Consider the following 12,908-nt stretch of genomic DNA (forward strand, 5'->3'; position numbering starts at 1 on the left):
CATCTTATCAATTCGTTTCTCTATTTTGGCAGGTAGCTATAAATTGAGGATATGCAATTACTTACGTATATACGTTCTACGTATATGTGAACGATACAGCGCCTTCTTGCGTGCATAGTTACCTCTATATTTGTTCATCGGATCAGAATCAATGACCATTCAATCTGAATTTCAGACAGCTGGCAAAATGCAATGGCGTAATCTTGCCGCATATTTTGAAACGGCACTTGACTTTAATTGTGACTTGACTCGTGACTCGACTTGACTCGAGTCAAAATGTGCGATGACTCGTGACTCGAAAGTAGTGACTTGATCCCAACACTGGATATTTTCTGGCTTGTAGCCTACTTTATAGACCTACCGTTGTAAACGGCCAATTTTCTACTCACAGTGAATCATGAATGGTCAAATAAAACAAATAGGTAAACACAGTGTTATGGTCAACGTACCGCAATATCCTAACTGAAGAAAGACTTCTTGGGCATTGCATCATTCTTATATTAAGAAGCGCATGATGAAAAATGTGATGTAGACAACATTGTCAGAATGAAGCAACACGGTGTGTCACCAGCAGCGTACGCACAACTTCAGTGTTGTCAGCCAACAACTGCTGCTGTAGAACGTTCTTTCTCCATTCTTGACAAGCTTCTTAGTAGGACATGCACTTTCTACCCAAGAATGTAGGAAAGTATCTCTCGTTGTACTACAACAAATTTTAATTATTTCTATCAATACGTATTGTAACTACTGGAATTGTTCAAAGGGCCATATTTCGTTGAAATATTATTTTTCTCATATAAAACTTTGCCTGTTTCTAGGCCAACAACATTTTTTCATGCCGAACTACTTCGTTAGGACAGCCAGTTCCAACCAGAAATGAAGATAAGTGGTACAATTTTAACATTATACGGGAAAACACCTAATTTGCATACGTTAGGTCAAAATTCAGTTAGTTTAGGTAAAAAAAGTCAAGATTTTGATTTTTTTATGTCAAATTTTCCTTTGTTAAGTCAAAAAAAATCGCCCTAGTGATTAAATTAGAATTCCTCAATTCGCGGAAACTTTGAAATGGAATCAAGTTTGAGTTTATTGTAGGCCTAAGCATGAGAAGGGAGAAAATGTCTGCGCGGATGGCTTTGGTGCGTTTCGCAGTACAGGATTTTCAGGAAAACCAGAAATTAGATTAGAAATAGATCATTTGAAACATTTCACAAATTACGTTAGAATTAGATTACTGTCATTTCGATCAAATTAGTCTAACGACACAAGTAGAATAATTTATTGTCCAAGTCTTGATATCGGCAACGAAAATGTGGTAACTGTCAGCGACTACAGGTCGACCGCGTCGATATTTGGAACTTTTTCGGTTATCGATATCGCGGCCTATATTTTATATCAAAAATATTTTTTGCAAATTCAATGCTCCGTGTTCTCAATATCAAGAAATTGACGACGGAAACGGCGATATGTGACAGATTTACGCTTGCAGGACGAGTTGAACTGGTAAACATGCAGGGAAACTGTGCTTTCTGCATCACAATCTACCTCTACTGGACTGATCCGCAATTCTGTATCACGTTTTGCTGTTTGGGTTAGCCTAAATATCAATGGATTCGCAAAATTCAGCAATATATTTTTTTTAATTTCAGTTTGCTCGTTTGTTGTTCAGCTTTCTGTGGCACGTGCAAGTGCCACCTTGCCTAATGTATATGATTTTTTGGGAAATGGTCCACTCCCGTTTCCATATTAATATCGGCCTATATGTTACCGGTCATCGTCCTTGTGAGTGAGTCGATAATATATGTATCGGCCAGCAAAAATCAATATTGGTCGACCTCTACTACATACTCGTAGTCGAATATAGGATGCACTGCGTTATTTGTCTGATGTTTTCATTTCGAATTTGAGAATTAGCCTATAGGGCAGCAGGATGTGCAGTGCATTGCGCAATGTGCATTATAAGAGGCGTATGTCGTCTGATAACCTGCTAGAGTTGTAACCCGAGTTCCACGTAATGTGTTGCTGGGTAGATTATACTCAACTCGCAGTGGTAGACGCACGTTCCTTGCAGACTTGGACAACTAGATAATTCTATTTGTCTAATTTCACTAAATTAGAGCGAAATGAAAGTAATCTAATTCTAATCTAATTTGTAAAATGCTTCTATGCTCTAATTCTAATTCTAATCTAATTTGTAAAATGTTTCGATGCTCTAGTGAGTCTAGTTCTTATTCTAATCTAATTTGTGAATTGTTCATACGCTCTAATTTTAATTCTAATCTAATTTATTGTTTTCCTGAAAACACCTCTTTGTCCGAGGCATTTTGTAGCGAATAAACAAGAATATCCTTCTCGCGCAAGAAAGTCCGGTGCCAAACCACCATCGCATTACTTACACCGTACGGGCATGGTAGTTATTGTGACGAATAATATCCATGTTGGCATAGTAGCTTGTAGTATGCGATCAACATTCTAGCTTCGATCACAAGTGGAAGTGGAAAAATATTTCGAAGCAGAGAGTGAGAGCATGGATTGTGATGTTTTGAGTTACTGGAAAAGAGAAAATCGTTTTCCCCATCTCAAGGCTGCTGCTCGAGAACCCGTAGACATGACTGGAACATCAGCTCCACCGAAAATAGTCTTCAGCCATGCAGGAGAACTCTATAGTGCAGGGGTCGCCAACTCAAAACGAATTGCGGGCCACTTTTAAAATTTTGTGGAGGCCGCGGGCGCAAGACTGCAATATCGAGACAAAATAGGCCACACAGTTGGGCAAGCACGTTTTAAAACTTTACGTTAGTACAACGCCATGCTCACTAACACAGGCGATGGTCATGGTTACCACAAAAGAAGTAATATTTTATTAATTAGTACAAATACAACAAGAAATATGATGATCATAACCTTCATTATGTTTTAAACTATGAGCTGCGTACGATGCCTGACCAGTGACCACGCTTTCAAATCTATTTCACCGTTTCAAGTGCTTTAACTAGCGTTCTGCCAAAATCAAAAACCAGATCACCGGCCGCACGTGTCCCGCGTGTTGGTGACCTCTGGTCTAGTGTAAAACGAGCTTATGGAAATACACTGTGAATTGATACGAACTGATAACTTGATCGTGGCTGTGATTATAGTTATATGTATATATTAAAGTTTTTGCGAATTCGGTAATTCTAATTCTAATTCTAATTTGAAAAGAACCGAGTAGCTCTAATTCTAATCTAATTTGGAAAACGCTGGGTAGCTCTTATTTTAATTCTAATCTAATTTGGAAAAAACTGTGCAGCTCTAATTCTAATTCTGATCTAATTTGGAAAAGCTGAAAATTTTCTAGTTGTCCAAGTCTGGTTCCTTGCGTTAGGTCCACAGCATGCAGTACTGGAAAACCGTTGTATCACAACATTGTATCTATCTCTATCATAGCATGCGTAATTGGGTGGCCACTGGCCATACGAGTAGTTTTGTCCTCACAGAGCAAGATAGATATCAGTCGTTTTTTATTGATTCAGCGATACTTATTTAAACAAAGTATTAACTCATGTGACCTTGAATAAGGCCAACTATTGTTAACGGAACCATCGACTGACATTTTAAGGATCGAAAGTGTGAACTAAGATTTGCTTCAAGTCGCAGCACATCTACTCAGATAAAGTATAGGAGTGCTTTTGACTAAAATCTTCGAAATAATACCGACGTCGAAGTGACCAAAGTGACTATAAATATAACATGACTCATAGTAGGCTACACATCTCTTGTGTGTGATGTCGTACCATAATAATAGCATATATTGCCGGAAAAATATCTCGATTCATTATTGAGCGCTGGAATCGTTACACTTGGAGATCCTATCGAAGTGCCAAAGTTCCAAATGCCTGTTAGAATGCTGCCTAATAACTCCCACGCGATAGAAGTATCACGGCCTCACGGGTTTGTCTCAACTCTCAACTTGTATTTGTCAATCCAAACAATACCTTCAAAGATTTCGTCAGACTCCGCTGAAACGAGTGTCGCTGTCGATGCCATGAATCTCCATTGTCAATATTGAGATTGTGGCGTGGTTTATAGCGCTTGTGTGTCGCGAAACCGTACTTGAATGATATATAGTAGGGCCTACCAGATCCATCTATGTGAGGGTTGATGCTGTTATCTAGAATTGTATTTGACAGTAATAGATAAGTTTGCTTCGCGTTAGTTATTCATTTATCCGCATATTTGCGATACATCTTGAGAACGTATGCCGTTTATACACACTTACTCTTTCTAATCATCATTTCAAATTGTGCTTTTGCAACATGTCAGGTTACATAGACCGTCTCACATCTAGACTGCAGGGCAAATCGCTCCAAAGTGAGAAGATGCCTTTACTAGACGAGGACGGCGAGGTAAATGTAAAGGACGATTTCACACCTGCAGAGTACGTTCTTAGGGCGAATGGCGCTGATGACTATGTGGAAAAACCATATCCAGGAGGACCGGTTGATTCTAATTCCTGGGAGCATAACGATACGCACCGAATCTCAGATTACTCCCAGGCCGAATCGGTTAACGATTGCATTGAAGGAGGTCCAGGAAAAGGAGCTAGTAGTTCTACTTCATCTGGATTTAGTTCTAGCAAAGACGAAGTTTGTGAATCAGATACTAACGACCAGGTGGCTCTGGAAATGCCCCGGCGTTCTGGTTATGATGGTGATAATACAAGAACGATTGTCAGTAACACAGCCATAACTAGCAGACACTCGGATACATCATCTCGGCAATCGGTACATGATATACAAGATAATTCAAAGTATTTAAAACAAAGATCGGACGGGCCATCCCTGAAATCTACTGAATCGTACCACGAATCAGTAACACCGACTGGTATGTCGATTACTCGCAGTATAGGAGGAAATGATGAAGGCGGGGAAATGATTTTCCTTATGCCGTGTGGGCCATCGACAGAAGGTACAACAGGTATAGGTTTCGTATGCTAAGCGTAATTTATTATTATTAGCATTTTATTTTAGTCCAGGTTACTCGACTAATTTTAAAAAACGCCGACTATAGATAGCGTATTCGTGGAGCGTCCGGCTTCTTGATCGGGAAGTCGGGGGTTCAAACACAGGTCAGGTCAAACCAAAGAACTGATTAATAAAACTGGTGGTCTGTTGCTGCTTCGTTGGTGCTCATAGTTTTTAATCATTTGAATTAAAATGTTCCGTTTGATTTGTACCGTGGAGTAAGCCTGGGGGTAGGGTGATACACGGTGTGAATACACAATGTTTTCGAGTTTATGCTATTTGTGCACCTTCCTTGTCCAGCAGCATATGCACATCATGCACTCATGGTATGCGTATGCACAGATCGCACCATGGCAAGCACCAAGCACCATGGACGAAAATACCCTATGTTAAGGTCATATACCATATTTTGAGAACCGAAAAAGAAGACACATTTTACAAGTAACAAAATGTATAGTAGCTCACGAGTATTCGGGTAACTTAGAAAATACTGTTGGGTTGACTAAAAAGGGTCATTTTTCCGATTTGACTCCCGTGTAAATATACGTTTTAAAAGCTTATAGTGGGTGGCTTGACTAAAAAATGTCATTTTCTAGATGCCACTCCCGAATATCCGTTTGACTTGTGTACGGTAGCTTTATTTAGCCAACCCTACCGTTTGGTACGTCGAAGTCCAATTTTCACATCTATTTTAGATTTTTTTTCTTGAAAAAGACGGCAAATTCCGAACAAAATATGACAATTGGGCGTCCTCGGATGAGACTTTCGATTTCTTGAAATAATAGGACATTCTTCATGGGGTTCATGTTTGGAAACGTTTATTCGCTGCACGGAAAGGACGATTGATTTGGTTTTGTTCGAAAACTAAGTAAATCATGAGACAGATAAGGTCCAGATTCAACACTGAAAAGTTCTTTCGTACCGTAGCTCGTAAGCTGTGTAACCCTGCTTTAGTCAATTCTTTTATGATGCTTCATCATTGGGGCGATTATTTTTTGACCTAAAACGACCAATTTTGACAATTTTGACTTACGAAGAACTCAAGCAATTAAGTTACGCAATATTGTATAAAAATTCGGAATTTATTGATGTACAACTAGAGATACTTTGCTACATTTTCTGGGAGTTGATCAGTCAATCATTTATTGAAACTTTTAACGATTTACGAGAACCACAAGATGGCGATATTATAAAAAATTGTACGAACTGTCAGTCCTAGGCCCAAAATGAGACGCTCGCAGACAGTGCAACCTCTACGACACAAAGGAAATTCGGCTTACAAGAAAATTTGACTTTGTAAAACAATTTTGGCAATGACCTAATGCTAACTTTGAGACTATTTTGCAATTTCAAAAAACAATCGCACTCTTAATCGCTCACCAACATTGTTTCTGTGTCTTTCAATATCACATCGCATTAAAATTGTGGGATGCCAATAGTTTTAACGCATCATATAGCAACGGGCATAGGCGCCGACTTACGAGGTTACGAGGTGGCGCAGCCACCTCGTGACCATATTTACGAGGTGGCGGCCACCTCATACAAAATGTTCAAACACCCAAGTGATTTGTGACCAGTAATTAGTAATCAGGCGAATCGATGCGACCTCGTTAGACACGTCTTCGATTTCGATACCCGCGTGTGCCAGGCGCGTAGCCAGTCTAGCCACGGGGGTCGAACTTCCCTATTTGAAACGACAAACCCCGTCATTTTGAAATGATCATTCTTACTCTAATATTCAGTTGCCAATCAATAATTGTGTTATCAGTGTTCCGCGCGGTTGATTTGCGAGAAACGCGTTGCCAATTAGCGCGAAGAGTCTGTGATGATCTTCCGCTGAGATGGTCGCGAAATTAGGTCATTCATTCCGGTGCGCGTGGCAGTCGTCACTAGCCTGATTTATCGCGTCTCGAACAAGCCCGGCTGCGGAGGCTTAAACAATCGCATCTGTAATAGGCCCAGTTCACACTATGTGATCGCTTGCCTGCGCAATAGCATCTGCATTGGCGGCTTCGGCCTGGTTCATCGCGGGCGTATACAATAGCCTCTGAAATAGGCCTGGTGTGAAATATATCATTGCTGGCCTAACTATCGCGTCTCAGGTTTCGGCTTCTATCTCTCGCTGGTTTGGAGACAATACGGTCGAGTTTACGCTAAATAGTGTTTTATGTCATATTGATTAAAAAGCGACATCGCGAAACTGAATAACATCGAATCGCTGCAAACAGACTTAAACGCGCGTAATTGATTCCCGCTTATACTCGAACGTAACGATCAGAAGATATGTATCTTGGCTTGATTTCTGAAAGACGACGAAGCCTTGAAATCGGTGCCATCAAGTTCGGACATTTTGATTTGCGAAAACTGTCGCCGAGACTGCGTAATACGCGCGCGTATTTTATTGTTCACCAGAGATCAGGGATTCGCTAATTGACAGCGCTCCCGGACTCTTTGACAGGATTATCATACGCCTAAAATCGTCTATACGAAGAGATTATATGATCGCCATTTACACATGTAATTGACCCGAATTGAATTGATGCTATATTGGTAAATTTAAAAAAATCCAAATCCCCCTAATTTTTCGACTGGCGACGCGCCTAGCGTGTGCTGAGAAGCACCAGCCTAGATCTCCTCTCCCGACCAGGTGCCCAAAGAGACGTTCTGCTTTTCTGAAATCCAAATTATGTGCGCGCATATTCGTTTACGAAACCATTCATGAGCTAGCTAGCTTCGTCATAGTCTTGGTAAATCGTAGCGCGGAATTGGTGGGTGTGTTGGTGTGTGCCTGCAAATTGGAATTCATTTCTCCGCAGATTCGTTTCTCTAACAAGGCTTTGCCAGTGACATTAATCGGAAATGCAGCAATACAGCTTATTCACCGATATAATGAGTAAACAATTGTCGCGACGAAAGCTACTCAATACGGTGTCAGACTCAAAACCCAGAAGTGGCGATGCTAATTAGAATACACGCTTTCTCATTTGCCATCATCCATATTTCTTGTTATCTACTTGATACATTCGTGCTCGAAAATTGTCGCACAAAGTCATTTTCAGTGTTCCTTCCATTATTAACGTGCAGTAGGTCATGCCATGTCATTGTCAAATATTCATGCATCACAAGATTCTGGGTGGCACAAATTCTGATTTTATTCGATTCGTTTGAACAGGGAACCTTCTGCATTCCGATAAACTTGATTGCTGGATGTACTCGTATCGAGAACAACAATATCGAATATATAAACTATTAGGCATTAGATAGACTGTGGATTTCTATTGATAACATCGCGGCAGGGGCCCGGAAGTGAAGTTAATTCTAGCCCAGGGGTGGCTAACCTGCGGTCGTAGAAGGAAATTAGTGCAGCCGTCAACACGTAATTCAATTAGTATGTGTTGGCGGCCGAATTTACGAATTGACCGATGTACTCCCGAAATGCTTCGCGAAAGTAAATCGGGAAATGCACCAATGCCGCACATATCGCTGTTTTAATCAGCAAACAATTGCCGCGATGCGAGCTGGTCAACGCGAAGCAAGAAACCGCAAGAGACTATTACTGATTGGCAGCGCGATTTCGCGTTTGTAATCATCATTATTGTCTGCTTGAAGTTTTCGAGAGTTGTCGTGTGTTAGTAGTGTTACTTGCAAGGCCAGTGCGTAGTGTATTACGTTACGCACACGGCGCATTGCGCGTGAATAACATTGACGTAAATTCAGATTTTTGTTCGATGCATTCCGCCGGACGGACTGGTAGCGCTGGCCGCAGGTACACTTTCGAATGATCGTACCGTTTTAAGATTCCATTCAATAACTCGACCACATGGTTTGATATTAATGAGTGCAGGGCCGATACTAAAACGTCACGCGAATAGTTTAACTCTGTGCAAGTACACCAGCGGCATGTGGTAAAGTGCGTTTTCGTGCGACGATGACGTCATCTATATGAAGCAATTATGACGTCACAAGACTTCGCCACCTCGTAAAAAAATAAAAGTCGGCGCCTATGGTAACGGGATTTGAATTTTTTATCAGGGCACATAAATTTGTTTCTAAGCAGCGTATCCCGTTGAAGATGGTCCACACGCCGACACGCCACTTCTCAGTAACGATACTGTCCGACAGGATCGATCGAATTTGTCGGCTGAAGGAGTTGAAGAAGTATCTGTTTTAGTCTATACGGAAGAACAGGTAATCATATAGTTTACAATCATTCCATGGAAACGAATATATTATTGGAGTATCGATACCTTGATGATAGATTTTTCACGTTTTATTGTGGTATTAGTTTAGTAGTACTTACCCGGGATTCAATCGAACTCCAAGCCTTCGCTGAGCCAGTCTCAGGGGTTCGCCGGAGGTCAAGACACGCACCCGACTTTCACAGCAGAGTTCACGCTAATTTGTAGTAATTATTCGTTGAGATCTTGTTGTCTTGTTTGAACATCGTGTTTTAATATATTTGTTCTTCTTACACTGTTGTTTATGCACAGTTCCTTTTGTGTTTTTACAATACCAGTAATGTATGAGAATTGTAATGTCGTAGATTTTGTTTTTGGGACTCAGAGACGGTTTAGGACTTGCAGACTAGCGTAAAGGTTCGCCACGTTAGTAGACCGTAAGAACCACTGCATTAGTTATTTGGAATGAAGTTTATTCACATTAATATGCGCGTGACTGTCGCCATAATTGTGTTGGTAACCAGTAGGCAGTATAATTTGAGTGTCATCACAGCACTAGCTTCATGAGAATGTACCTTCCGTGCTACTTGGAGGCTAGCAGAGTGATTTGAAGTTAGGAGAAGATTACCTAAGAGTAAATCATTCGCTTTATTAGTATTCTAATCTGACACTCAGGGAATAAAATATGTCTGTATATACATTATACAAGTATAACTGCCCGCCTTCCGTGCGCATGTCAATATATACCTATCTTGTTATTACAGCCTTGTCCTATGTACTGCGAAGTACCAAAGTTGGTTTTAAGTTCAACCGATGCACTCATCTACGGATTCGATCCCAGGATACTTTTAGAAAAAGTCACACGACAATGTAAGATCGCGTCAGTTCACATGGCCATGTTTGGACTTTGGATGGGAACTAACGAAAAATGGATTATATTATCTGAATTATCCAGATTCGCGGATGATCTTGAATTGCGGATTAGGTATGTTTACTATTTTAATTGGAAATCCAGCCATGCTTGAAGGTCATGCATTCATGAGATTTGTATAGGTCTGACAGACACACACCGGCCGGTAGTAACAGAATCTATTTAATCGATTCATTCTATCCAATTCGTAAAACGAATAAGCAACTTTCCAGTGGCATCGGCATCAATAAGTTTTCGGAATTTTCAAATAGAACCTTTACCTAGCTTCTAAGTTGTCGTGAACTGATTCGTCCACGTATTTTCGAAGCATCGTCACAACGTGTTATGAAATAGGTATTTGGTTGAAATTGTCCTTAATGTTGATAGAACTGGCATTATGTTCTTTGTGGTCGCGTAAATGGTACATATTTGGACGCACATCCTCCAAACTGTTATAATATCATAAGGAGTGATGCTCGAAGCCCAATATACTCGATTAAGAATAGAATCGTCCAGGTATTCGATTTTGCCCTACCTTACTCCTGACGCATGGCTATTTTGACTGTACCCAGCTGAACAATTCATAAATGAAATCGTAGTGTTTTACATCAGGCCTTTTTACCGCATTTGAATTACTATAATCACGCAACCACAGTCGAATTATAACACTCACGTCAACACGGTTGTGCTGCTTTAGTTTCGTAACAGTTGCTGATAAATGTCACGGATATTTGATGCTAAACACTCACTAAAATTCGACTTCCTGCTGATATTCTCCGGTGAGTAAAAGTCCTGGACCTATTTATAGTTACCTACGGTTCACCGGGGGAAAAGTAGGGATTTTCCGCGCCATTGTACGAAGTATGCAGTGACACTTTGGCAAAGTAAACATTAATCAACCAAGTCGCGAGGGCGAGCTTAACGCCTGGCGTTGTCGGTGTGTTTTCATTATTGTAACAATCGCGCAACATCGCATAGTTATTTAAGTTTCATCTGCTAGCCGTCGTTCTAATCAGAGGCATCGGGCTGAGTGGGACTTCAATGAATCTAATTCGTGGAATATGTATTGTACTATTTACTTCAGACATTTACTGGTACTTTGAATTAGGCACAATTTTGCTACTTATGAGTATAATCTGCGAAGTGAAACTACGCAAAAATATAAATATGAATCACATATTCCTTACAACCAGCATTATTCATTAAATACCGATATCTGTCACCAAACTAAATAATATGACTGTAACAGTTAGTGTCTATACTCACTGGCGGTTGCGACTCCACGAATTTACCGTGCAGATGTAGGCATACCACACTCAACATGAGGTAGGGCTTTGTTGGCAAAAACATTTAAAATATGATTATGTCAACACGTTTACTCAATAATTGACATATAATGTACATTACACACACATTATTGGTTTAGTCAACGAATTTCACCCACTTTGCGCTAATCTAGGACACAGCCTAAATCATTAATATAATCCGACCCGAAGGGAGTATATGAATAAGACAATATAGGAATAGGACGATGTTTATTTTTGTGTTGTGTTTCGTGTTTTTTCAATTGGATTTTAATATATCTACAACTGTGTTTTTAGATTCACTGTGACAATCCCTCTTGCTCCGCAAATCAGCTCGGAAGGCAACAATAATAATAATTACGAAGACGAGGACATAGTAGCGGCTTTTCCTCCTATGAGCTTTGATGTTCTAAAGTATCTTTTCCATCAACGGAGGCATCAATTTCATCAGGTTGGACTATAATTTAAACTACCTACCGGTAATATCGGGTGTAACAACATTGTGCTAATTAAAATGCATTACTCTGCCAATGCCATATTTTTGAATATTGCATTGTTGAAATTTACATTTTAATGTGGCTAGTGGCTACAGACTTCAGGTTTGTGCAATAGAGAATGTATGGCGTGAAAAATCAACGATGGATAGGTGTTTTCACGATGTAAATATATTAAAGTTCAAACATTGTAATGACGATCTAATTCATAGTAAAACAAATGAATATTTATTCGTATGATGGAATACGGCACAACAGTGCCTGTAACGCAAATAGACTGTATTAATTATCATTGAATAATCTCGTGATATACTCTTCCAACCTATGAGATTCATTCCTTCTAAAAGACATATCACCATTCTGCAATTGTTGAATATACAGTATATGTATAATGAAACAGTATACGTTTCCAGTCGATGATATGTAACATTTAGCAATGTATATCTTGCTATGATGCTGGTGAATCTTGTATCCAACATCTAATTGAAGCACATGATGTATACTGCATTTCTTAGCAAATGTGGCATATGTGTCTTATCAAACATGTCGATCATCCCGTTTCACGGTGAAAACTAACATCTTTCTGAATCATTCTTACCGCATTGATAGTATAAAAGTTATTTTCCATCAGTGGTGATTTTTATTTTGCTAATCTATTGTTTTTGATGTTGTTTTGTAATCATTTTAGTACCAGCATATATGGTCATTTACAATAGGCCTATAGGTTCTGCTATAGATACCACATGTCAATGCAATACACCGCCGGCCGGGTGAATTATAAAACGTACACATGTCGTTCGTCCAAACACTACATATAATACATATTACTATATATTTCGAACGGATGTCAGTATCTTAACAAGGATTTCGTTTATGGGTATGGGTATCTCTTGTTGTAGTCAAACATTTGTACGGTTATAGTAAACAAAGTCAGAAATGTGACATATGGTGTAATAAGATAAACGCGTATTTGATTGACTTGCCTATTTAGTAGCATACATAGAGCCCCAACCCATTGA

The 12,908-nt window shown here is 39.7% G+C and overlaps 1 protein-coding gene across 4 annotated transcripts in view; it reads left to right on the forward strand.

The window, feature by feature from the left end:
- The first annotated feature begins 3,184 nt into the window (after window positions 1-3,184).
- LOC145438663 (tyrosine-protein kinase JAK2-like) overlaps window positions 3,185-12,908 on the forward strand; it is a 32,662-nt gene continuing 22,938 nt past the window's right edge. Inside the window, exons 1-4 of one of the 4 annotated variants that reach the window (XM_080316015.1) lie at window positions 3,185-4,956; window positions 9,058-9,191; window positions 9,946-10,166; window positions 11,693-11,846. In XM_080316015.1, the coding sequence (XP_080172141.1) occupies window positions 4,296-4,956; window positions 9,058-9,191; window positions 9,946-10,166; window positions 11,693-11,846 (1,170 nt within the window). In that variant the 5' untranslated portion in view covers window positions 3,185-4,295. The remainder of the gene's footprint in view (window positions 4,957-9,057; window positions 9,192-9,945; window positions 10,167-11,692; window positions 11,847-12,908) is intronic. The other 3 variants (XM_080316016.1, XM_080316017.1, XM_080316018.1) reach the window with 3 other exon arrangements.

The sequence above is a fragment of the Botryllus schlosseri genome, chromosome 5 (assembly GCF_051294905.1).
Source record: "Botryllus schlosseri isolate E-star chromosome 5, Bs_hap1, whole genome shotgun sequence".
In the NCBI taxonomy this organism is placed as follows: domain Eukaryota; kingdom Metazoa; phylum Chordata; class Ascidiacea; order Stolidobranchia; family Styelidae; genus Botryllus; species Botryllus schlosseri.